The sequence below is a fragment of the Antennarius striatus genome, chromosome 7 (genome assembly GCF_040054535.1).
Source record: "Antennarius striatus isolate MH-2024 chromosome 7, ASM4005453v1, whole genome shotgun sequence".
Lineage (NCBI taxonomy): Eukaryota > Metazoa > Chordata > Actinopteri > Lophiiformes > Antennariidae > Antennarius > Antennarius striatus.
Window position 1 is genome coordinate 7031366 of NC_090782.1, and position 27558 is coordinate 7058923.

The window sequence follows — 27558 nt, forward strand, 5'->3', positions numbered from 1 at the left end:
AAAAAGCACAATACTTTTGAAAATCCGCTTTACGTGAATCTCTTTTGGATTTTGTGACAACGTGATTATTTTGTAATTTGACTTTTATGAATAAACATCATTCAAAATCGAAAAAACTCTCGCGCCCTCCCCCCCTTCTTTCCCATAGCTCACTGTGGTATGCAGACATGCAGGAATTTCTGGGCCTCAAAATGATAGACCAAACTTGTCAGCTCTGACTCTTGTTACTAAAGATGGCCACCATGGTACTGTGTTTGCCTGTGATTGGCCAACCATTCAGTTACTCCCTGTGTGATTGGCCATGTGTTATTTGGTGTGAATGTATAGGACACAGTTTATATTTGTTCTTAGGTGACATCTTTGCCCATGCCATGGTTTTGTCTTCAAAGATGTTTTTGATATTGCATTCTCCTATTTTTGTCTTTCTGTGGCTATGTATTAAAAGTATGTTGTTTTCACCTTTGGTAAAATGAAGAGCACAAGATGAAGAAAGTGGCTAACAGTCTGGCTACAACTTCCTGGATGGTTTATAGTTTGTCTATGAAATGCCAGCAAAACAAATAACTAACATGTTTCCTAAAGCCTTAGATTACATCTTGAAATGTTTTATTCAACCAACAGTTAACACACCAAAGATATTTGACAAATCAGCAGCTGGGTAATGATTTGGTTTTCTTGCATTTTCAAAAACCTAACCAACTGTTATACACAAGTTTATAAATGTAAAAATACAGACTTAAGCGCAAAAAGTTACATTTCAAACACATGTAAAACAGCTGTGTCTACATTGTGTAGATGAGATGTAAACATAAGGATTCTATCAGTAGCCTTTTTTACACAGCCTTCACACAGTGTCAGGCAATACAGTTACATCTTTGTTGTGCGTCTCTGGCCTGTATAAAAGTGACAAAGGAAGAAAGAAGCTTCCTCCAGTCCTGGGGTGGAAGGGAATGGCAGTTTTGACATTGTGACAAACTTGAGCTTTAAAAACTCTAGTAGCAATTACCTGCTGAAACTATAGCGATGTGATCAACAGCCATACTTAGAGGATTGTAAATCATTATTTCTAGTATCTTATTTAATTGTTCACACACAGACATTTAATGTTAGATGAGTTGCCAGCACTGCTGTGTTCCTTGTTGTGAATGCTGGCAAGAATTATTTTTTGTGTGTATAAATGGATACAATTACAAAATCATTGTTTTTAAAGGCCTGTAGATTACAATGCACCTGTAGATTACTATGCAGAGATAAATATTATACAATTTTTTTTTTCTTTTTAGATTCATGAAGGCCCAGGATATTTAAGGAGATTGCTCAAAGAGAAACATCTATTTCTATTATTTACACCTCCTCATATATAGAAGATGACACTGAGTAGCCCGTCCCTTAATATAGCCATGAGCTACCACACATGTGTATGTATCACTAAGCAGAATGACGTCCAGCCCAGCTAATATTTACATGCCTTGGCTGTTGCTTCCTATCCCCAGTGTCTCCTGCTCCAGGCCCCATGATGGCATTGTTGCAACTAAATAAGGCTGTGCTCCAGTGCTCGGCTCGCAGCGCGTCAGCCAGACACACTCTGCTGTCTGCTCTGCATGCGCACACACGCGCATACACACACACACACACACACACACACACACACACACACACACACACACACACACACACGTGCACAGCTCTTACATCTCAGTTTGCTGGTGCTGTGAATGGACTGTGATGCACCTGCGTTCGAGTGTGTGCATTGCTGGGCATACCCATATATCATTTGACTAGTTCTTGTGTGATTCATATCCTGACAGAGATAGAATGGAATGAGTCAACCCCACTCCCACCCCCCTCCAGGAATTTTGCTATCATGTGCTGCCGGTTTTCCTTTTTTAGTTTGCCTCTGTTCACCGCACCAATATATGACTAACAAGCCAGAATTTAGGTTAATGAGATCAACTGGACCCGCTGTATTTCTGGTGTCCTGACAGTGAACATGTCACCAGTGTTATTCAGATCAGTTGTGAGGGAAGAGCTGTGGACATTAGTGGAGATAGGACGACACCTCCAGTTCATCTGCAGTCCTTTTGCCATCATACCCACTACATCCATTCAGTCTGACTCTACTTTTTTCTGGACACCTGCCTTTTTTCATGCATCTTATAACAAATAAATGGGCTTGTCATTCATGTAAAAGATAAACTCCCAGGACAATTTTCGGGGTATTCCTCCCTTGTGACCCCACCATCTCCATTCCTGCTACCTGCCTAAACCAATCTAGGCAAATTGTGGAAAGACAGTGCACCCATCTAGTTAATTCCATTAAAATAACTGGGTACTAGGGCTTTTGTGTGTGAGAGAGTTAAAAATATATATAATTTAGTCATTTCTTGTAATAAGAAAAGAATAAAATAACACATTCAGAAAATGCAAAGAACACCCAGTTCTCTCAGTATTTGTTTTTATTATAACGAGAGATATAGGTTTATTTAAGATGACTACTTCCTCCAGTTGACCAATCAGTGTGTTCATAATTGCTTTACAGTCTGTATGAGTCAACCTCCGAGGGATTGGGAGCAATGATAGGAGAATGTACACAGAGAACAGCTTGAATGAGGAGTGTAGCTCACGGTCGTCTGACGGGACACGTGGCTGTAGGAGGGACTGTCTGGCGTGCCGTAACTCCATTCTGTGGACAGTATGTGTAGATTGAGACAGATGCTTCCAGCCTCTTCGTCTCACATGTGCCACTGACAGAGATAAATGTGCCAATATTGTATTTCGTGACAGCAGAAAAATGGCTTTGGTACATGGCATGGTACACTTTGCCTCACTATTGACCAAGCTCACTAGATCTTCTGCATGATTGCTGGCAATATGTTCCTTGAAATTAATAATCGCTGCATTTTTTGACATGAAGACAATGTATGATCAGTTTGATCATACATTGTATGATATGTTTACATTTTTCTCTTTGGCTTTAGATTGTCTTTAGTTGCATCACTAATACTATATTTTAAAGCTTACTTCATACACTGAACATTCCAAAAATTTGGGATGACAATGACCAATTAATGGTAACTTAATGACTTAATGATAAAGCTTTGGTTAATACACACTATAATAATTATAGATACTGTTTGTGCATCATTTATGCATCACAGGGGCACCCATTGAATATGTGTTTGCTTTTTAAGGAGTTTGACTGTGCTGATTATTGATCACACACTAGACTGCAGGTCAATTAATCAAAGTTACAGTACTGGTGATTAAGTAATCACAGCTCATGGCCATTCCCTCTTGTAATCATGTTCCAGACCGAATTGAATGGAAATTGATCCATCCGCAGGTGGTAATTTATTTTCCTTTGAACACACTTCTATCAACAGGTGATCTGGTAAACACGTCTCTTCCAGGAAGTAGCACCTGGTAGTATCAATCACCACTACATGCGTCCTGGCTCCTGCTAACCATTGTCTCCAGACCACCAGACAGTCCCCTCTGCACTGATCAAATTTAGCTGTCAATTTGCTTTTAAAATCTTATTACAATGACCTTCCCCGCCCCCTCACCTCAGCTTGTCTTATGTTTTGTGGTTGAGAATTACCTCTGTTATAATGCAGGGTAGAAGCTCAGGTCAAGTTTAGAAGTTGACCACAGAATTTGCAGCTCTCTAAACACTAATTTTAATGGGGGTTTTTTTGTTTGTTTTAAAGCTAGAGGGACCTGCTGCTATATCACTGCACTCAAGGAAGTTTCAGAAAAGCAAAAAATTGACATTGTAGCAATCAAATAATAATTCAATGTATAATTAATTTTTCTTGAAGTTGTATTTCACCTCTATCATTTTTTTATATGCAGCAGTAGAGTCAAAGCTGTCCACTAAGATGCTAAGAAAGCATCTGCTGATTTGCCTTTCTCTTCCTTTGACCCCGACTGCTGGATTTGAGTGCAGGGCTTTTATTTTGTGTACCACCCACACACTCCCCCACACTGCCTGCCTGCTAGTGGGTTCTCTGTTGACAACACCGGAACCCTTAAGAACAAGTAGGGCTTCTCCAGTAACATGACCCTGTTCCTAATGTATTTATGTTCCTTATTCTTTTGTCGTTTGTACACACGATACCTGTACACTAAGACATACTGTATATACTCACACATGCACAAATATGGCCACATGCTACTAATGAGTCCTGTTTTGTGATTGGGTTAGGGTTAGGGTGACCTCTGCGGTCACCCTGCTGTGTAAATCTCTCGGCTGAGATGTGTTTTCAACTTAGGCCCCCCAAGAGGTACGATGTGCCTCAGCAGAGAGCCATTCTAATTCTGCTCCTCTTCTTTTTACCTCAGATGTCCACATTTATGCCTGAGCTGCAGTTTTAATAGCATGAACATTTTCATGAACACAGAAAAATAAATTGGTATCTGTTACCAGAGGCGTGTCAGACAACAAGTAGAAAGTTGTATGGGTTTGAGTCTTTTGGAATATTGATCTTTTTCAGTTTGTTTCCTTTTTATTGTTATCAGATGTGGACAGAACACATGACAGAAGAGGATCAAGCCCTTAAAGCTGCAAAACCTTTGTTTAGTTCATCAGTTAGTATAACAGGCAGCATGCTGTTAATATGTACCATTGTATGGATTACTGTATGGATTGCATTTTCAATGCAGTTTATCTTCAATCCCTAATTATTCTTCAAATGTTTGTTCATCACGTTCACTGTTGTTTGGTTTGCATAATTTCTGGAGAAGTGCTGATGTTCTTGTTGTATTGAAAACTGCAAAGTAGATGCGTATGTGTTTTCCATTAATAGGTGGGATTAGCAGACACGTGTATGTATTTATTCAGATTTACATCAGGTTAACAATCTCATAACAGAAGCATCATGAGGTCCTGTCTTTGAATTTATGTTATCAAAATTCAAAATACTGACATGCAGCAATGGAATAATTACATCTGGTGTAACCTGCTTTAAAGCTCTCTTGTGATTGTTAGATGTTCACTTATACACTTTATTAATTTGCATTAAAAGTAGCTGTAAGGTAACTTCTCTGTTGAATGGCACGTCCTAGGTAGCTCATGTGTCCACCCTTTAATCTTGTTTTTGAGGAGACGCCCCACGAATTCCTGTACCAGTAGAGAAAAACAAGCCTGGGGGAGGGGTGTTTGTCAAGCAAACTGATCAGTCTGACTGAGGAGGGGATCGGAGTACAGGAATGGGAAAGTCTTTACCCCGGACTGTTGAATCCACATACTAGCGTGTTGAATTTTGCTGGTTGTTTCCCCTACCGCCACCATGTAGCTGTACCCATGTGTCTCCATTATTCATGTTGTTTCTCCTGTCATGTCCTCCTTTTCTTCCTTTGAGCTTCTCCCGTTTGCGTGGCCTCTTTCTTGGTGCACAGCTCACTTTACTTGAGCGTCAGTATTGATACATTCAGATCTATATGATTATGCTGCGTTTTAATATGCTACATAGTAACTAGCCACACTTCCTCCCTTTCTTTTCCCATCTTCATTTTAGGCATGCTTGGACTTTCCTGGTAGGCATACTACTGTTCTCTGCCATTTTTTTGCAGACCAAGACATACAGTTATCTTTCAAAGATGATTTGTGAATGAGGAACTTCTTCAAAACTCAATGAAAACAGTTTTAATCCAAAACATTGCATCATAACAGGAGCTAAATGTTCTGGTTGAAAGATTCTGCATCACAACGTTTGAAATGGTCACACCCCCATCCTGTCGTTCTACCTTGTTGTTTCTTTATGTCTGCAGATCACCCATTAGTTTCTGTGCATTTATCCTGACGGCTGGGATGGTGTATGGTGGAACCATCCTGCCTTGAGCAGGCTGTATAAACAGGGCTTAACATTTTAACTAGAAGAGGTTTTCATGCAGCACTTTAACATTACAGCGGGGGTAATATTATCAAATCCACTCATTTTTTCTTCTGTTTTCGTATGTGGCTCATACTAAACTGTGTTGAATTTTCAACCAGAGGGATTATCTGATACCACCTGGGCCTGTGCAAGTGGTATTAGCCCCCTTACTAAGTAAATCCAAAAAACTACCAAATTGCATTAGTAACTGGTTGCAGTTGGACTTTACACATGCAGGTCTGATTACTACTAGCCCATCTCAATCAAATATCGCTTAAATAGATAATTTTTATAAGCATCACATTGGCTAGTAAGAGTCACAAGTAGCATAATGCCAAAATGAAAGGAAATTCTGGAAGAGATGTGGAAGAAAACTGAAATACATCTTGTCTCATTGCATCCAAGACAATGATCCTAGACATAAGAGTAGATCCATCTTGGAATGGCTCAAAATGAATAAATTTAAATATTTGGAACTGAATAATTTAAGTTAAGACAGGAATCCTATTGAGATGCTGGTGCAGGGCCTGAAAGCAGCAGTTCATGCTTGTAAACTCTGCACTAAAGCAGTTCTGTCAGTAAGAGTGAGCCAAAATTCTACCACAGCAATGTCAGAAAGTGGTATTGGATGTATTTGGTGGCAAAGGTGGAGCTGTTTACTTCACAGGGAATTTTCTCTCAGGAGGTTTAGGTATTGATATTAATTTTGTTTCATTAAATTAAAATGATCAAATAAAATGTTCAAAAACATTTTGTCTTTACTCTTCTTGTCTTTGCTTTAGGTTAGAATGTTTTTGAAGATCAAACACTATTTTAAATGAGAAGTAAAAAATAATAGAAATCAGGAGAGGGTCCATTGCTGTTTCACATTACTGTATGCTAGCTGTATTTTTATCTATTTGTTATTGGTTCTTTGCATTAGCATAAAAAACAATAATGAAGTAAAATGTAGTCTGAATTATTTGTTTAAAAAGTTTAATGAAAGTATATTTTCCATTTTACCCTTAGTTGTGTAAACCCATTCTCCTTCCAAACAGCAGAACCCAATGTCAGCTCCAGCTCTCAGTTTACTGACTTTACAGAACATTCACACATTTCCAGTTCAGGATGGAAAGAATTAAAAATGTGTTCAAATAGATGGATAACTTAAACCAGGGCAAACAGAAGCAATATATGTTCCTATTTTCCCCAAATTCCTCTGACACATTGAACCCAAATCTGAGTTTACACTGTTTTACTTATGACTAACACTCTCCATAATCACTCCAACTGCTGTTGAAAAGACGACTTGGTGAGGTCAAGCCAAGCCCTCAGCGACTTGGAGCAAGCAAGCTTGTAAAGGATGTCTGTGAATTGATAACCATGGTTTTATAACTTTTTTTTTTTTAATTTTATAACCCAACCTCGTTTCATGCCCATTGACCTCTGAAACCAATGGAATTTTTTGTAGAAATTTTTGCTAGCCTGTTTCGGGGTTTTCAACTTTAAGGACATTATGTACCCAATGTTTACTTTGGCAACATGCAGATTGTGTTACCAAATTTGTGTCAAGTAGTTCCACATTTAGAAGTATTCCACGTACTCATCTTGAAGTTGCAGATGTATTTATTTTGACATGATTGAAGGAAATCCTCTGAAGAAGAGTTTTTTTGTTGTATAAAACAAGATTAATGTAACACTGATACCATTTAAATTGTCCAAATCTTAATGCTGCGCTGAGACATGTTGTTCTCCAGAGTTAGGGTCAGAGGTCAAGAAACAGGAAGGGAGGGTTGCTTGTCTTTCAGAACAAAAGATGTTAGAACTTCACGTGTTGGAGACATGTGACTAGCGTTGTGTATTTTTGGTACATACGCTGAGAGAATGGATGTACATGACCCTCTGTGACATGTCTGCTTGTCTTAGCAATGATGGAGAGTTTCCCTCCTTCCTCCCAGAGTAAACGGCCTTCCTGATGAAATGTTGGATATCGGTTAGGGAAAGAAATAAGGTCATGTTTTGAGAAGGCGTATGTTCTTAACTCAGCGACTTGGAATTAAAATAAGGAGAAAGGTGTCATACTGTATGCATCAAACATGTCAATATAATTTACCATTCCAGGATAAAAAAAACTTTGTAGTCCCTCGGGATGCAGCAGAGGTGATGAATAAAAGAAGAAACAAAAACAGTGATGGAAACACTCACGTATCAGAAAAAAATTTATTCCTTGTCATCGTAGAATTTTGTGCCTTGGTCAAGTGTAGCAACAAGATAATACTTTTTCAATCGTGTTTGAATGTTGGAGACAGATTTCTGTGAAGAACAAGTCTGATATTCTCAGTCGTAGTTTTATTTTGCTGCACCTTGACATTAGTTACGAGCAGACTTAAATCTGCAAGATGATTTAAAACAAATTTATTAATTTTGAAGGAGCTGCTGAGTGCTTCATTCACATGTGCCATGGTTACCATGGGAAACATTCTTTTTTTTAATTTATAGTAATGAGATATTTTTTGCCAGCACCTGTATTTCCTGTGTAGAAATTTAGTTTGTACTGTCTGTGTCCTATTCCTGATGTTTTCCCTGACTTGTCTCTCGTGTGTGTGTGTGTGTGTGTGTGTGTGTGTGTGTGTGTGTGTGTGTGTGTGTGTGTGTGAACATACTGTATCTGCACTTCAGTGTTTGTGAGTACATCCCTGTGTACCATAGCTGTGCTCAGTGTTATGCTGTGAATATGAAATTAGTCAGCTAGCATCTGCACTGCAGCCTTCCCTCCCAGGTCCTCACTCTTGCTGCTGCTCAGCTCAGCAGGGCTGAATGCTCTGTGGGTCAATGTATTGTGATCAAATCGGTTCTTCTGGTATAAGTGGACATTGTGTGAAACCACTGGGTATATCAAAGGAGGGATTGATGCTCAAAAATGGTCAGTTTAGTATCATAGAAAGCAACGAGAAACAGCAATGCAGCAAGCAGCCAAGTTTAGGCGTTCTAAAAATTATTCACATGATAACGCTGTGCAGCAAGAAGACAACAGAAACGAGGAGGAGGCTACATTTTGGGCAGAAAAAGGTAATTCAGAGTGATTGTAATCAGTCAAGGGGCTCACACCTAAGTGATGAGCAGCTTCTGTAGTTCTTCTAACCCCACTAGTATTAAAATTGTGCTAAAGTCAAAGCCCTTGACACAGGAGGAACTGGGGAGAGAGTTTACAGTAGAATCAAAGTGAACAGAAAAACGGTGTGAGCGAAGAGAAAGAGAAGGAATCTGTTACAATCACCTCTTTGATACACATTAATGCCAACTGAGGACACAGAACGAGGGAGAGCAATCTGAGTTCTCTTTGCCTTTCTCTCCCTCTCTCTTTCTGCAGTTAATTTGAGGAGATAATGTGCTATTGAGGCAGAAAAGGAAAGCTTTAAAACCCCTTAGTCATGACTGGACCAGCACTTAGTGCCTCTTATTAAATTACCCAAATGAAGGGGTGTTTATTTAAGCATGACTGCAATCCAGAAAACTATGCATAGAATCTTTGGTTCAAGATGTCAAATCACTCTTTGCAGGTCTTTCTCTGAGTCTGTGTGTTGTGTTAATGTTATAGATATGGAAATAGGGTTTATTGTTTTTGTTGTATGTCCTCTATTTTGCTGAAGATGGGACAGCAAGACAGTTTTCGTAACCAGATGTTTTCACTTATTGTTTTCACTTATTGCTAATTATTTTCAGTTTGACTGACTGCTGCAGGGGAAAACTCTTGGATGATTGCCTTGTGCACAGAGATTACTCTCCCATCATTCTCAGAGTAAGATAGATGAGCTTTATCCAGTGTGTTTACTGGGCCTAAGTTGACCAGGGGTTTGTTTGAAGAGCCTGATGCGTGTGCGTGATTGTCACTGGTGGTGATGTGAAGGAAAATCATAAGGCTGATGATGCAGAGGTCTTGTACTATAGATGAAAGTGCGCTGCTTCCTCTCTTCATCACCTTCCCTCTGTCACCAAACTGTCCAGTCAGCAAAACCTGCTAGACCTGTGTCTGTGTGTGTTTGTGTATCAGAGAGACAGGTCGTATGTACATACCAATGATGTCTAAAACTATTTTGTGTATTTTTGGCTTCTTGCAGGCTTGAGAGAATGTCGGCTGTAGTAGTTCATGTAAAAACATGCGTACTGTCCATGCTCATCTACGTTTGTGCACATGCATTTCAAGTTTGCATAGAGAATTTCAGGAAAGAGTGAAGCCAACAGCGAATTCTGTGGCTGACAAAATTAAAGATGTGGCACAGTGAATGGAAGAAGGAAAAAGGATAGTATGGTTAAGGTGGAATGAACTGATACAACGGAAGCGGACTGTGAGGAAGTGGTGAGGAGGGCCGTCAGTGGGGGCTGTATTGATTGCTGAGTACATTAAGTCCTTTGCTTTTGGCACTTATTGTTCGGTAGGTTTATTATCGGAGCCTCCTCTACCTCTTTCATTCTTGTTGCTGTTGATAGTTTTCACATGTCACTGCCTTCCTATGGATGTTTGGATGTCAACGTAAATGGTATGATAAGCATATGGACATTATGCGAGAGAGACTGTTATGTGATCCGATTCTGTGGTTTTCTAAACAAGCAAATTTGTCACCTGGGGCGAGACACTGCAGCTGGCAACAACAGGTAGAGAAAGGAAATGAGAAGACTGAGGTCAACAGGAGGTGACGAACTGAAAAACATAGAAGAGGAGAGAGTCCAGAGTTTATAGAGACTGAGAGAGGACACGGTGTGGCTTTTACGATAAAAGACAATACACGAATGATGACTAGAGGGGAATTTTAGAAAAGCCTGTTGGGTGTATGTAGCTAATTACTGCAGACAGTCTATGTCTGGACTCATCTCCATGGTAACAAGATGGGCTGCCAGGGCTGGCCAGCACACAGGAAGACACAGATAGGGAAATCAATGAACACACACAGACTAAAGAGAGAGAAAGAGAAATCATGTTTATTAAGCTAGATCCCCTCTTTCATTGAGTTTGTATACATGTCAGTGTATCTTGCCTGTTGAACATACATTTAGATGATTCGTTGGCGGAGCAGCTCTCAACAAAGAACTAACCTTTCATACAAAAGAGGATTTTTATTTTTTTTTACACTTGCACTGATTCTTTCCCTGGTTTGGGATAAGGGAAGTTTGTTTTATTCCATTGAAATTAACATTCCATTTATTGGATCTTAAAACGGTCTAGTCCATGTGGGACAAAAAGTGTTTGCTACTTCAGCAACTACAGTTGAAATGTTTTTACGTAAAGGATACCTGTATTATTCAGATCATGTTTGTCTCTAAACAGTAACAGCGGCACCAACAGTAGTTGTTGAAAATGAGTAAGTCTGAAGATCTGGACACCAAATGATGTGGTTCCATCATATGAATTGAGACAATGACAATACTTGTGTTTGTTCAATCACAGATAATTAAGACACTACAACTTTTCAGCCATTCCACTACTCACTCTTGACACAGGTCTAATGACCTCTGTCAACTAGAGTTCCAGGATGTTAATATCATTCAAGTGGATTTCATGAACCTCTGAAAAGTAGCTTGTATCTGGATGAAAAGTAGATGTATTTCTGTAATTATGGGTTAATAGACATTCATAGATCCAGGCAACTTCATCATGACAACATCACATTGATGACCCTGCAGGATGCCATGATACAACCACTGAGGGAGGCCACTCTGAAGGCTTTCCAGTTTTAAATGTAACCTAACTTGTCAGAGTGATTCAGTCCGGTCGTTCTGGCTGCAATGATAAAGATTATTTCATTTTAGATGAGGCACATTTTAGTGCCTCAAAGATGAGCAGAACCTTTCTTTACTTTTTGGAGATTGACATAGCACTGCCTTTATGTACAGTACATGAACAGGTGGACATGTTGAGGCAGGTATGCAGATATCTTCTTGCAAGGGGTGTTCTTGTATTAATATATTAGAGACAGAAAAAGCTCAGCAGGTCTCCAATTTTTGAGTTTCTTTTCACCTGCCATTGTGTGTATTGGAAAGACAAAGTTATTAGCTTGTAATAAATAAAAACTAGTGTGATATTAACAATCAACAGCACTAAGTAGAGATCTCTGTATGAACTCTGTTTGTGTATGAAGGTGTCAAGTACTTGTCTGTTTTAGATAATTCCAGCATTGGTAACCCAATCTCATTTAGCCAGTAGGACACACAAACACACAAGTAAACAAAAGAGAAAATCTTTTTTCTGTTTGCTCTTTTTCCTGTCCCACTACCAGCAATATTAATACTAATACCAATGATACTTGTTGATATAAGTGCTAACTGGTTAGGATTAATACTTCTGTCAAAAATTGACGAAAAAACATCAAAAAATGTTGATTTCCCCGTAGTAATAATTATTAGCATTTATCACTACAATTAAAATTATTGACCTGTTTTCATATCCATAAATAAACTGATGCCTTGGCTTCATTTGTTTTAGGAAATCCAGAGCTCATCGTGTGAGGAATTTAGTGTCTTTTTTTACCTGAAAGTTTTTCTCCAAAGTAATCGCTACACATATTCTTTTGAAAATGATAGAAAATAGCCCCTCCTTTGACACCTGGCTGCAGGCAGCAGGTGGATGCCTTCTCAAAAAAGAAAATAATTTCTGTACAATAACTCATGTAAAATCAAAGAAAACAGAACTCATTTACTCTCAATATTTTAATACTTTTGGGTAGTGTATTTTTAAGTCCCAGGAGAGGACACTGAGAAGATAATATTAGCAAACTGATGTTATTTTTGTCCTAAGTTGTTAAAGACAGGACCATAGCATCATGATCCCACCTCTGTGTATGAGATCACAGTACCTGCTGACATTCTGCAGTGACACGATGTGCTGCACTCATATTGGTCCCACACCTAAACACATTACTACAACTTCATGCTTACTCTGCCACACCAGTGAGCTCAATGCACACATTCTTCTGTTTCGGCACTGCTATGTCCTCCACAGGCATCATGGAGCTGAAAGAAACTGGTACCCAGTTTCATTTGACTTCACTGGGTTCAAACAGAGTATCAGGGAAGAGGTAAAGCCAAACTGGAAAACAACTATGTAGAAGTGTGTATACACAAACTATTATAGTCCTCTCTAGTCACTGTATGCTTTTGTCATCTTGTGAGGAGATTGTTGTCAAAGAATGTATAAATTTAAACGCATATGTGGGCATCAAGGTGTGGATATGTCTTATTCATATTATTTACTGGGTACATTATTGCAATCTCCTCCTACATCACCATTCTTATTTTTGTGGAAACATTTCACTCTCCATTGTGAATGTGTCCGTGCCATTGTAATGGATGCATATATGTGTGTGGGGTTGAAAAGGAACAATGTCTTTTCTGACCTTAGGGTTTAAATTAGCCTTTCCTGTTTCCCATAGCAGTGAACGCACACTAACAGACCTTTGCCATTGTTTGAGCAGTTATTGGTATTTGTTTGTGTATGTTTGCTTGTATGTACATTAACATATCATTCTCACCTTCCCAGCAATCTGTATGTTTTTGTTTACACTCCCTCCCATCTCTGCTTTACTCTCCGGCAGAGAAGGTCTTGCATCAGATCACTCCAAGCATTTATAGCAGAGCTTTTGAAGCTTAGGATCCCCACTGTGGCCAAATATAGTTAACGTGATTGTAGCAGCTTTGTGTGTGTCAGTGCGTGTGCATGTGTGCATGCATGTGTGCATGCATGTGTGTGTGCGTGTGCAGATAGTGGACCGTGTGTGTGTTCTCCTGAGTAGCTGCCTCTAGGGTAAAACGTGTTTGTTATTGTTCCCAGCACTTCACCTGTAGACAACACTGCCAATTAAAGGGGAGGTTTTATGTGTAAAGAGCAGGAAATGTTGCACAGTGTGGCTGCACGTTATTTGCTGCCCAGCTTCTCCAGTGTTCTTCCCTGGGGAGAGCCAGGGTTCTTTACTGCCAGGGCCAAATGAAAGGTAAACACAACACACCTTTGTCCAGGCTTTGTGTTTAAAAACCTTCCTGGAACTACATGTGAATGTGGTTGTATAGAAGCGATGAGTATATTACTGAATGACAGTTTGTGTGTGTGTGTGTGTGTGTGTGTGTGTGTGTGTGTGTGTGTGTGTGTGTGTGTGTGTGTGTGTGTGTGTGTGTGTGTGCGTGTGTGTCCAGCTTAATGAGAGATAAGCTGTCCAGGATGCTCCAGCCCGCTCCTTGAATTGCTCTTGTTGTTGAATCGTGAGCCTGAACTCATGCCTCTGTCCCTCCATCCCCCCCATACAGCCAGCATGAAAACAAAACAAGGCGTATGAATGAAAGTGGGAGGGGCTGCGTGGCCTAGAAAGGCAGGCAGGCAGATAGAGAGATAGATAGTGGTGCAGGGCAGGGTGAAGCTGTGGCAAACAGGAGGGATAGAGAAGAGGACCGTGGAGGAGGAGGGAATGAATGAATGAGTGAGCTGACTGGAGTATGTTTGGCATATCCACTAGGTTGTGTCACCCAGCACTTGCGTGAGCAGAATGAGGAATAATTCTGCTGCAGTAGTGGGGAGATGCTACTGTAGTGTTTCCTGCTGAGATGCTGGGGTCATAGAAAAAGCAGAAAAAAATGTTAACACACATCAAATTAATAAATCAACAAAAGAAACAACTGTACGCCAAAAGAAAAGCCAGAGGAAGTTAATTAAATTATTGCATGTTTCTAAAGCTGATGGACCAGCTTCACCAGTATCTGTGCTGCGCATTCCTGGTGCAGCATTAGATTTGTCTACCCTAACATGTTACTTGGCTGCGCCTGTCCCCTTGTCTGCCCCAGCAAGGCCAGGGTTAACCCTGGGTGGCTCTCCTCCCCAACATGGAAGAGGCCATTGAATGGCTGCCTCCCCCAGTCAGCTAACACATTGGCTGAATCCGAGGGTGGATCTGGGGTTGGAGCAACTCTCTGGCATGGACCCATAGCTGGATTGGATCTGCACGCTGTCTCAGCCCTCGCTGCTCTGTTTCGTGAGCCCATGGTCACAGCATGTACACACACAGCACAGTGGATGGGAGGAGGGGGGATTTAGGAAGGGCTATACATTTTTTCTCAGAGTAGCTTGTGAACTCTAGTAGGTTTAGTGGCTCGTTGGAAAGAAAGTATTTGAGCAACCCTTGCATGAACTCCCCCAGGTCAGAGATTATGTATTTTTCTACATAACTCTTGTGGATTCATGGTGGTTTTGACCCTCACTTCCTTTCACCATTGTTCATTTCTTCAACCTTATTCTCCCACCCCTTTACTCCCCACTCAAGAACCAATTCTGTCCTGTGTGCGTTTACTCAGGCAGCACGGTAAGCAAGGGGAAGTCGTAGCTCTATCATTGGGGATGAGAGATCATGTCCTGACAGAGGTGGGATCTGAAAACAGTGCCCATAACATCACCTTTAATCAAACAGATTGACTCTTCTGAACATTCCTTCTTTCAGTTTTGGAGCAGAGAACCTTTGCAGAAATCATCTTTGTCATTTACCTTTTTTCAATAGAAGGGAGGTGAGGAGAGCGTCTCTGTATCTTCACCTGTAAGGGACCAAAAGCAGGCATGATATGAAATGGGCTGTTGTTTGACCTAGATCTGCTTCTGGCCCTGACACTTTCTGGCTCGTTTGATATCAATAGCACTTGATATCAAAGCCGACAATATAGTGAGAAACATAGTGAGCGATGGTGATAACAGAGTGAGCGATGGTGATAACAGACCCAGCTGGAGTTCATACAGTATGTGGCCCATATATTTTGCCGTCATTCTCTTGTGGATTTCAAACTGAATAGAAGGACTAGACACTTAAAGCCCTGATAATTTTAGACGCTTCAATGAATATTAGGACTCCAGTCATTACATGATTTGTTTAAAGGTGCATCTTGTGATTACAGTACTTAAATCAGTATGTGCGGTTGGTAATAGGACATTTTTGGTTTCAGGTGAAATCAAATGACTCTTTCCTACCTTTGAGACAAGATATTAACAGCTAGTTTATTAGATTTGAACAGAGCACAGGCCAAAACTGACTGCTAATCCAATCACAATTGACACTTGGGCTCTTTCACCACATGCTTTTTTGCCAATAGGTCAATTGAAACCTGACATGAGCCAATGACATAATGTTTATCTCATTAGCATTAAGACTGCCGTCACAGGCTCATCAAATGTAAATTATGGACATTCCCTTCTTAATGGATTCTAGGTGGGCAGTCATGTGCTGTCAACTGCATTTTGATGCTCTTTTTCGTGGCAGCACACCGCCCCTCTGTGTACTTCAATGCTCTGCCCCTTTTTATAATAATGTTCTCTGAGCTCTTATTTGCTGTACAGGAGTGAAGTTTGAGAGCTTTATTCTATTTAAATGCAGCTCTCTGCTGTTTATTTCATAGTATTGTTTTGTTGTCCCTAGTCCTGCAGGGTTTTTTTTAATTTTTCTGAAATTTGGATAAGTCCCTCTAAACTACCACACATCTCCATCTAAATATAAGTTATAAACTAACTTACAAGAGTTGGAGTCCACATGTATTTAACATGTTACTAACCATTTCCGATCCTCTACTCTTTTTGCCTTAATCCAGTGTGCTTGGACAACTGTAAGCATGGTGCGTGTAGCCTCCAGGGCCAGTGCTGCCACGACCAGTGCCTGGGTGGCTGTTCAGAACCAGGTAACGCCAGCAGCTGTGTGGCCTGCAGGAACCTCCAACACGGGAACAGCTGTGTGGAGAAGTGTCCCCCTGGATACTATGTGTTCAGGGGCTGGCGCTGCATCAGCTTCTCCTTCTGCCAGGTTGGTAATTAACTGGATATATATGTTGGTAGAAATCAACATGTATAATATTTTACATATTAGTGCTGTCAGGTGATTAAAAAAATAATCTAATTAATTACAGGAGTTGTAATTAATTGATCTAATTAATTGCATTTTAATCTCATACCTGCTAAAGGCCCCCAAATAAAGAATTTGAATTCTAGGACATTACAAAATTGTAGTGCATGACTAATCAATAGAATGCACCAAGAAGAAAAGATTTGAAATCCACATTTTTATTGGTGAAGTGTGCTTTATAAATGAAATTCAAAAGAAAAAAGGCCAAGCACATCAGCAAATCAAGGTGCATTTCTCAAAAATGTAATACAAATACAGTTAAGTAAAATAAATTTCAGAAATAATAGAAGGTTGAGTCTCAAATAGGCACATAAGCAGACTCTCAATCAAAATGAATACTAAAGCTGACTCAATACAGCAATTCAAAATGAAGATAGCAAGATGCCGACAGGCTTTTCCTTTAAAAGGGTAAGCTAACGTTCAACTCTGTCCTTGACATGTTTTGCATTTAAATGATACGTTAGGCTGGAGCTGCTTCGGAGATATAAAAATTCTCTTTAACATAAGGTACAAATAATAATAACAATAATAGTAAAGGATTTGATTTATATAGTGCTTTTCTGGACACTCAAAAGACGCTTTACATCGGATCCATTATTCATTCACTCCTCATTCATACTTGGTGATGGTAAGCTACGTGTGCAGCCACAGCTGCCCTGGGGTGGACTGACGGAGGAGTCTACAGCGCAGAATCAATGCGTTTTTGTTCTTTTTATAAATAAACTTTCTGCCCAAAGGTCAGAGTGGGCTTGCCTCACTCTCCTGCGTCACGTCCATCCAGTTGTCAGTCACTCTGCTTTTGACTAGTGGCGCAGGTAGGAAATGACGTCACTGCAGCCTATGGGTCCCTCAATGGGCCAAATTTAAAATGCTTGCGCATTGACTTGCCACTCTCGATTAATTGTGTTAATTTTTATAGCATGTTAATTTGCACATTAAAGTGACAGCCCTAATAAATATGGAGACATACTCTTGTAAACATATGTGTCTTATATGTATTTTTGTTGTCTTTAAATCAAGGATCTCCACAACAAATGTAGGCAGACTAAGAAAATCAACCAGGACCGGGAGGTGACCTGCAGTGAATATGTCATCCACGATGGAGCCTGTATTCCAGAGTGTCCATCTGGGTACACCACTGTCGATTCCACCACGTATGTCTACCTCAAACACAGTGACACACCCCTGAAGTGCCACTATAAACACTGCTGAGTTATTGATGGTGGTCATCATTACACGATTCTAGAGGGGACTGATTGTCAGCTGCTACAAATCACTCCTCTGTGCCTGCAACAGAAGTGGATTGTGGTGACTCATCACACTCTGTGACATTTGCACACTAGAGATCATGGTGTTTGGAAGTCAATCAAATGATAAGACAATAGGGGTTTTTTTGTGATATGGAAAATCTCAGTACACAGGCAGCTGGGCGGCCAAGAACAAATAACAGACATGTTGTTGAGGAAGAAAGAAAAATGCAAAATGTCACCTACTTCTCCATTTGCATAATTGTCAAATATAAACATGCTGTTTAAACTGGTGAAACATCCAGGTTAGTTTGAATGAAAGGTAAACAGGGTTCTTGCAGTATTCCTCTTCATGTATTTTGAATGTTTTACAAAGACCATCTCATTATGATTTGATGGTAATAAGTGAAACAATCTCAGGAACATGTCTGCTTTACAACCAATTATTTAATGATGGATGAAGAGGCAGACAGGAAATAGTTCAGGAGGGAGGAAGACAGGCAAGTTTAAAACAGCCAGCCTAATATTGGTATGCTATATTACTCAGTGACTACATCATGTCATGTACAAATAAGTCCTCATTTGCAGTAATTGAGTGTCTGGTGTTTTCTCAGCCTCTATCACATTCTGTTCCCAATGATTACACAGCTGCACCAAGTCAAAGCATCACCAAACAGACAAAAAAAGAGGAACACCTGCCCACAGCAACATCAACATTTTCAATATGCAGATTAAATACATGAACTTCATTAACTTAAAATGGAGTTGTTACAAATACAGAGTTTTTATTAGCATGGGACACCAATTCTAATCATGCAGGAGTGTTGATGTTCTTTGTATGCAGCTTAGAAAGGTGCACAGGAGAGAAACAATATGCCCAGCCAATTACGTTCCTATTAAAATAATTATTCAGCTTGCTCAACATTATAGTTTGTCAGGGACTTGTTAACTTAGATTGAGTGGTTCATATAAAATCATTTAACGTGAAACATTTGCGAGTCAGTAATTACTATTGTTGACACTTTAGTGGGCATTTGGTGGGTGACTTGAGACAGTTCGGAAAAGAACAACATGCACTGACTGAGACCATGACCTTTAGAATTAAGAATGCAGTGGCTGTCTGCAGCAGTAGTGAAGCCCATTGTTTATGTTGTGGATATCAGACAGGACAAAGAACACAGGACCGAAGCCCTAGAAAAGATACTTGTATTCATGCACACTTAATTTGCTGATTTATGCAGATACCCTAATAAACGCGTCAGCCAGGTGCCTTGAATGTAAAAACACTGGGCATCTCACCTGGTCCTGTTTAGCACACAGCCTTGTTTACATGTGCAACAAGCAAGGGTATGACCTTACCCTTCTTTCTGGTAGTAAACAGGGGAAGAGGAACATCACTGTCTGGACATTTAAGTCATGTTTCCACTCTGTGGAACTCACTCAATTTAACTCAGCTGCCTTGAATAAAGAGCCTGTGGACAGACGGAGTAATTCATTACATAGATTATAAAAAAACACTAATTTGTTAAGTGTGATTTGGGCAATGTAAACAAAACTGACATATAGATAAATTTATTAGGTAAACAGCACACACTGTCACATCATTGAGTTTCACCTCTTCCATTAGAAATGGTAAGGACATTTAAACCCAGCATGACTCTCTCAATGTGTGTGTATTTGATTTTCCCTTCCTTGCTGCCAGCCCGCAGGGATTATCAGGTGCTTAGACAGAAAAGAACATTGCTTTAAGTCTCAGTCACACACCCTGACGCATAAGGCAGAATGGCTTCCTTTGTGTGTGTGTGGGTGTGTGTGTGCTTGTGTGTGTGCGTGCGTGTGTGTATGTATACGTGTTCATTGCGTGCTGCTGTATAGATGTATGTAGGTATATGCGTACCACACATGACGTGATAAACAATGCTTTTCTATTTTTCCATTTGGCTCCGGTTACAGTCAGTTGTAACTTTAGGGCATCTGTCTTTTTAACTGCAATGGTTTCATTATAGTGAGAAAACTATCATCATCACAGAGAGAGAGAGAGGCCAAACACTGCACACATTCAAACAGTCAGAAAGATGACACATAGTAGAGACAAACAAATGTACTCACCAAACTATTGGTTGAACAAATAGTAGAGATGTTGAAGTGAATGGGAAAAGGACATTGGACCCTAAATAAGAAACTGTTTTATAATTCTGACACAACAATAATCAGATAAAACACTGCTACCTTTTTTTTTAAAAATCATTTGAGATGTATCTTGTATTCATATTTATTCTTTGTCTTCCTCTGTCTGTGCAGACAGTTTGTCCTTTCTCCTTTAGAATCACTAAGTTTGCTCATTTCTAGACATCTGTAAGAGCAGAGTAGTGCAGCAGTGTATGCTCGAATGCAAGTACACTTCTGGTTTGGAAACCAAACATCAGCTGCAGTCTCTTGATGGCGATACAGCCAGACAGATAAACACTGCCTCTATTACAGCTGCCATTATTCCCAGCCTCTTTGCCTGTATGTCTGTGTTTTTCAGTAAAACAGCCCCAAACATTCCCTTTTTCTACACTGCAACTAGAGCATTACTTCTGAGATGCTTAATATACAATTTTCAGAGAGAGAGAGAGGACGAGACTCACACACACTATCGATGACATTTTCTTCTCACTTTTGTCAGTGATCATTACAGTATGTTTCCATTTACTCAGAAGTCATAGAGGGGAAACAATGATTTGGCTTATGCTTATTTTAAATTATTAAGAGCTTAATAAGATGGTAACTAGGAGAAGCCAGGTGTGTAATGGGTCATGTGATTATCTCAGGGTGGCAAGGAAAAGCCAGATACGGCACCCCTGGAGCAGAGATTCATGTCATTATGTCGAATTCCCATTCTTTCCCCCTAAGCATGGCTGCTTAGGGGGAAAGAAGGGGAGTGATTTGGGTAAGACTTTGTGTGTATTTCTGCAGGTGTGTGTGTGTGTGTGTGTGTGTGTGTGTGTGTGTGTGTGTGTGTGTGTGTGTGTGTGTGTGTGTGTGTGTGTGTGCGTGCGCACATGAGTGTGTGTGTGTGTGTGTGTGTGTTTGTGCTTTCTGGAGAGGGGATTATAAAAAGAGTTGAATAAACATAAAATTATATCAGGGTGAACATACAATGGCAGTTCATTCACAGCTTGTACGGTTTCCACAGTGAACAACAGCATCCTTTGTTAGCTGTTCCCTGGGGGCACAGGTTGAGATTTTAAACATTTGACTGCCAAGACTTCTGTTTCATGTCATTGTCTCAATCTGCTATGCATTTTTATAGCCAGTAGGACAGTTTCAAATTATGCTCTAATGAGGTGGTATCATCCCCTGCAATCCTCTGATTTGTTGGTATATTCACCTGAAAGACAACAGTTTGGCCAAACTTCCTAAGCTATCATTAGAACAATATGTAAAAGTTTCCAGTCGCTCAACTACCAAACCAACATTTTAGTTTATGTCTCAGGTTTAACTTTGTTCAGGGATGTCAAAGCCAAAAAGTGAAATTAAAGACAAGGATTATGTTCTTTTGAGGGATCTCCAAATGTAAGTAATCATCAGTGAATGAAGTGTTGAGTTTTCTTTTGCTGTGAGTGAATCCTTGTGCTCATGAGTCATGCCCTGCCTTTTGTGAGAGCATTTTCCTGAAAGGCAGCTTTATCAAGGCTTCATTTCTCGCTGTACTTGTGTGTGGTTGTGCGTTTGAGCACATTTGCAAGGAGACGACTCTCGGTGAACTGAAAACACGATAGAGAAACAGGAATGTATTTCCTCAACTGCAGCTGGTCTTTCAGTCATGTTGTTTTTGTTGTGATTGAGCTCGCTGTGTACATTCATGCACGTGTTGTATGTGTAACAGATTTTAATTAAAGAGAAATGTGTAACTTTCCCTGAGTACCAATAAAAGGGAAGCCAGACAGATGTGGATGCGATTGCTTTAATCTTATTCCACTCATAAAAGCCCATTGATTCATTATAGGAAGATCAAATTAATGGAGACAATTATGAACTCAGCTCTGAATAAATCAGATCACTATCTCAGTTGATATTGAAACCACTGTTGTTTGTATTTATGTGGTTTTCTTTCTGTGAAATATAATTTAAGTTAATGTATCTTGCCATTTGGTATTTTGTAATTTCAAGCAAAGGGCCAATTATGAATTACATTTGCTTTCTATAAAATGAATGTCTAGTTGGAAAGGAAGTCAGAAGAGCGTTCCCGTGGCAAACTTATATAGGATTCTACATAATCATGCATATATAAATATGAAATGTGTTATTTCATATGTGTATGAATATGAAATATGTTCGGAATTGTCCTAAAACACATCATAGCAACATTTCCACTTCATACCATGCACTTGTTTTCATTCCATGTCTGATAGATGAATGCAGGAGCATTCACATCATTACTCCATGTCCTCTGTCCTAAACAAGTTTGTTGTTTTCATTACTGAAGTCATTCCTTTGGTGTTTGCATTATGTTTCCAAGCGTCCTGACACTTTCAGATTGCTGCAATGATTCTGCTCTAGAGTTCTTGGTTCTTGTGACCCTTATAGCCCAGGTTAAGTAGCATTTCAGAATGTCATGCATAGCAGTTCATTGTGATGAAGTTATTAAGTCTGTGCCCCTCTGTTATGATATGCATCAATAAGGTGCTCTGCTCTCTGTATCAGCCAGTAATTAATGCAGTAATTAATGCTTTAAATGAACATTGGCATTCACACACCTTTGCCTCTATGATGTGCTAACTGTTTAATCTGTTTGCATGTCTGTCTCTCTGTAGGTTGACCTGTTCACCATGTGCAGGCTTGTGCCCAAAACTGTGCGTGGGAAATAAGACCATTGAGTCTGTAACTTCAGCCCAGGAGTTGAGAGGCTGCACTGTTCTCCATGGCAGCATGATCATCAAGATTCGAGGAGGGAGTGAGTACTACTACACCTCACCTCCTGCTGCGCCTCCTGTAGAGGCTTTTTGTTCAAATGCTGTCTGTTTTCATTTACCTGTGTCTGTCTAGCAGGCGTTTTAGCCACACACTTTGTCCATTCATTTCCTTGACCATATATTTGTCAATTGTTATTAAGTCGTGGCTGTCTATCTGACCAAATATCTCCTTTCAGATAACATTGCAGCTGAATTGGAGGCTAATTTGGGCCAGATTGAGGAGATCACAGGCTACCTGTCTGTTCGCAGAGCTTACGCTCTGGTGTCACTCTCCTTCCTCCGTAAACTACACACCATCAGAGGCGAGCATCTTGATGGAGAGTAAGTTGTCCATTCTCGTCCCTCTGTATATATAAATTGATACAAATAACTGCCTGCTGCATGTTCAATATGTATGTATTTATTGTGTGTTTGTTTCATTTAGCATCTATGCCTTTTACGCATTGGACAACCAGAACCTGCGTGAGCTGTGGGATTGGTCCAAGCACAACCTGTCCATTCCCCGTGGTCGCACGTTCTTCCACTATAACTCCAAACTTTGCATGTCTGAAATCAAAAAGATGGAGGACGTAACAGGAACCAAGGAGCGCAACCTAAAGAATGACATTGCTGCACGTACCAATGGGGACCAAGCCTCGTGTAAGATTTTATGCTTAAATAGATATTTTTTTCCCTATTAGGAATATTTTCCTTTTGCTTTTGGTTTTACACTTTGACATTTTTGCTTTTGTTTTTAATAGTTGAGGCTATATGCTACACTTATCTAATTGCTGAATGTTTAGTTGTGTGCCATTGTTTGTGTTCACACAAATATGCAACTAATGGAAAGTGCTGCCAACAAATAAACTGAGGTGTAGTTTGAACAAATAGCTGTTGGGAGTTGTACTTTATTAATGAAGACAGCAATTCATTCAGGAAAGAATATATGCAAACCTATAGGAAGGAACACAATACCTGAAGTCTGGAAAGACCTTTTAATGCAATTGTCATGCTGAAGATCTCAGCTGCACATCATACGCTGAAGATCAACATCAAGGGAGCAATCCCTTGTTGATGTCCTCGGAAAATTGTTTAGTTTGCATCTTGTTCTGATGTATACTTTACAAAGGCAAACAATTGACAGAATGTGTTGATTTACAGAGATCAAGCTAATTTCTCTTTTTCTCCTGCACAATGACATGTTTGTCTCGGTGTATCTTTTGAACTGTTCATTTTCTTTTTTAATAAATGTATACGCTGAGCATTGTCTGTTTTACACTTTAGGTGAGACCAAACTGCTGAAATTCACTTCGATCAAGACCTTATCAAATATGATAATATTGAGGTGGGAGCCCTTCTGGCCCTCAGACTATAGAGACTTACTTGGCTTCATGGTTCTGTACAAAGAGGCGTAAGTATCTGTTTAAGAAAACAAAAGCTTTTCACAGATCAATTTAAAGTTACAGTATTTTCCACACTATGAGGCGCACCCAATAGCCTTTAGTTTTCGTAATTTCTTGTGAAAAAAGTTTTAAAATAGACCATTCATTGAAGATGAGTTCTGAAATGTACTTTATAATCCAGTTTACTTCATGTATGAAATTTTTTTTAAACATAGGCCATTCGTTGAAGGTGCGCCTTATAATCCAGTGCGCCTTACAGACATAGGCCATTCGTTGAAGGTGCGCCTTATAATCCAGTGCGCCTTACAGTGCGGAAAATACTGTAATTAGACAGAATTGACACAACTTACAATTGGCGGCTGTTACATTTGGCTTGTCTTCCTTTTATTGTTGTCTGTCATACATATTGTTGTCATTAGTACTGAGTTTACCTTACAGATCCTGTTGTTATCTAGTCGTCAGTGATTGAATTGTGGCTATAAAACTAAAGCATACTCTCAGGGGTTCCACAAGGGTCAGCTCTTAAAAGGTGCAATGGCGTTGTGTAATTTTCTTCCACAGTCTTTAAGGTTGTGGAAAAACACGTATTTCATTCTATGAAAAACATCGGGAAGATTTATAATTCAAGTTCGCTCTGAGAAACTAGGTCATGCATTCATCTCAGCCAGGTTAGATTATTGTTTATCTTTTTGGTGACATTACTCTAAAAATAACAAGATTGTGGTTCATTTATAACACAGAGTCCACACACAAACACAGAAGCCAACGCATCACTCTGGTCCTGCACTGCTCTATTTCTAAATTGTTTGGTTCCCTAGTACAGTGGTGCAAAAAATATTTAGTCAGCGATTGATTGTGCAAGTTCTCTTTCTCTGAAAGATGAGAGAGGTCTGCAATTTTCATCATAGGTACACCTCAACTGAGAAATAAAATGAAGAAAAAATATCCAGAAAATCACATTGTAGTATTTTTAAATAATATATTTGTAAATTATGGTGGAAAATAAGTATTATAAATAAGTTACAGTGATACCTCTGTACTCGACCATAATCCGTTCTGAGGTGGTGGTTGAGCACCGATTTGTTCGACCACCGAAACCAATTTTCCCATAAGAAATAATGGAAAGTACTTTAATCCGTTCTTACCATTTAGAAAAATACCTAAAATATTATAAGAACGTGTATCTAAACAACAATGAATACGTAAATGTGCACAAGCAGTACATGATGAAGATAAAGCATTATAAACCATTTTGTATAATTTACTTACGTTTTGGAGAGCGGTTGATGGCACTAGCGTCATCATGGAAGGGGAATCCCTTCCATGATGACGCTAGGTAACGCGCCTCCAGGGGTTTTCTCCCTTCTCTCTTCCGTGGAGGTGAATCTGGCTGGGCAGTAGCCTTCCTCTTTAAGAAGGAACCTGTTCATTGTCAGTTGCTTCTCCTACAAGATAGTGGAAATGGTTGACTTTCATTTCGTACTGCGACGCGAGGTCGGACACTCGTACACCACTTTCATATTTTGCTATAATTTCCGTACGTCTTCGCGTACGTAATTTGCGTACGTGTTACTCCGCTGGCGGTCTGAGTCGAACTGACGCTTACCCGCTGGCCGAGGAGCGCAGCCGAGGAGCGCGTTCGGGTCGACTCGGCTCGTCGAGCACCGAAAATCTGTTCGGGGTCCGATACATTTTCTACTCGAATTTTATGGTCGAGCACCGATTTGGTTGAGTATAGAGGCGGTCGAGTACAGAGGTATCACTGTATTTAAAAAATCATACTCTATTTTGTTTCTCATAGTTGAAGTGTCCCTATGATGAAAATTACAGACCTCTCATTTTTCAAAGACACCTACAGTAGCCATGGAGGGAGACAGAGAGCAATAGGAAGAGAAAGAAATAGATGATATGATACCATTTGTACATTTCTTCTAATTTCTGTGATTACATTTCCCAGGCCGTATAAAAATGTGACAGAGTTTGATGGGCAGGATGCGTGTGGCTCTAACAGCTGGGCCATTGCTGATGTTGAGCCTCCATCGCGCGCCACTGATGGCAAGAAAGCAGAAAACCCAGCGTACCTGATCCGGTCGTTGAAGCCCTGGACGCAGTATGCCATTATGATTAAGACTCAACTGTCTGCATCTGACGAGCACCAGGTTCTTGGAGCGAAGAGTGAGATCATCTATATCCGCACCAATGCCTCCAGTGAGTTCCACATCCCACAAAGTCTGTTGTATCATATGAAATTGTATTAAAAGACATTGGAGTTAAATGGACAATAAAAAAATTTAATACAGAATTGCAAATGTTGGCAATGTTGGCAAATTGTTTTGCAATATAAATTAGATGAAGTTTTCTCTGTTTATTTTTTCACAATATTTTTTGGAGGGGTGGGACACAAGCACATTGTTTGACCTTGGTTGGAGGTATTTAGTCTTTGTGGCTGCATTTGTTTGTTACATATGGCTAAGGTCAGTCTAAAAGTAGTGAAACAATAGTGATGCAGTTGTATGTTGTTGTCTCACTGTCTTTTTCCATCCTTTTCAGAACCCTCTGTGCCTCTGGATCCCATTTCCTCTTCCAACTCTTCCTCTCAGATCATCCTGAAGTGGAAGCCTCCCACTAGTCCCAATGGAAACATCACCCACTACCGAGTCATCTGTCGTAAGCAGCCTGAGGACAGTGACCTTTACAAGTTTGATTACTGCCTTCAAGGTTAGCGTCCAAAGTTTGTTGCATTTGTCTCTGCCCATGTAACTGTTAATTTAAAAAGAAAATGACACATTTGTTTTGTCTCTGCAGGAATGAAGCTCCCATCTCGTATTCCGACCCACCTGGACAGTGAGGATGAGCAGAAGTGGAACCACACTGATGAACCCACATCAGGGGGCAGGTGCTGTGCCTGCCCTAAGACAGACAGCCAGCTGAAGAAAGAGCAGGAGGAGATAGAGTACCGCAAGGCCTTTGAGAACTACCTCCACAATGAAGTCTTTGAGATCAGGTAGACATCCCATATTAGAGTGAACTGTATCAACTCACCTGGATACCATTTGCGAAATGAGTATTGAATCTATACTATAGATGAACAAAATGTTTTAAACCGTCATACATTTTACTTTATTTTTTGTTGTTGTCATTTTATAACGAGTCAAGCCATTCAGAGAGAGTAGATCAGGATATCTAGTGACCTCTATCTTAAA

General features: G+C 39.9%; 1 protein-coding gene across 1 annotated transcript in view; it reads left to right on the forward strand.

The window, feature by feature from the left end:
• insrb (insulin receptor b) overlaps nucleotides 1–27558 on the forward strand; it is an 81455-nt gene that overhangs the window by 39045 nt on the left and 14852 nt on the right. Inside the window, exons 3-11 of the mRNA XM_068319107.1 lie at nucleotides 16461–16669; nucleotides 17789–17922; nucleotides 22815–22954; nucleotides 23150–23294; nucleotides 23398–23612; nucleotides 24237–24363; nucleotides 26313–26563; nucleotides 26906–27073; nucleotides 27161–27359. Coding sequence (XP_068175208.1) covers nucleotides 16461–16669; nucleotides 17789–17922; nucleotides 22815–22954; nucleotides 23150–23294; nucleotides 23398–23612; nucleotides 24237–24363; nucleotides 26313–26563; nucleotides 26906–27073; nucleotides 27161–27359 — 1588 coding nt within the window. The remainder of the gene's footprint in view (nucleotides 1–16460; nucleotides 16670–17788; nucleotides 17923–22814; nucleotides 22955–23149; nucleotides 23295–23397; nucleotides 23613–24236; nucleotides 24364–26312; nucleotides 26564–26905; nucleotides 27074–27160; nucleotides 27360–27558) is intronic.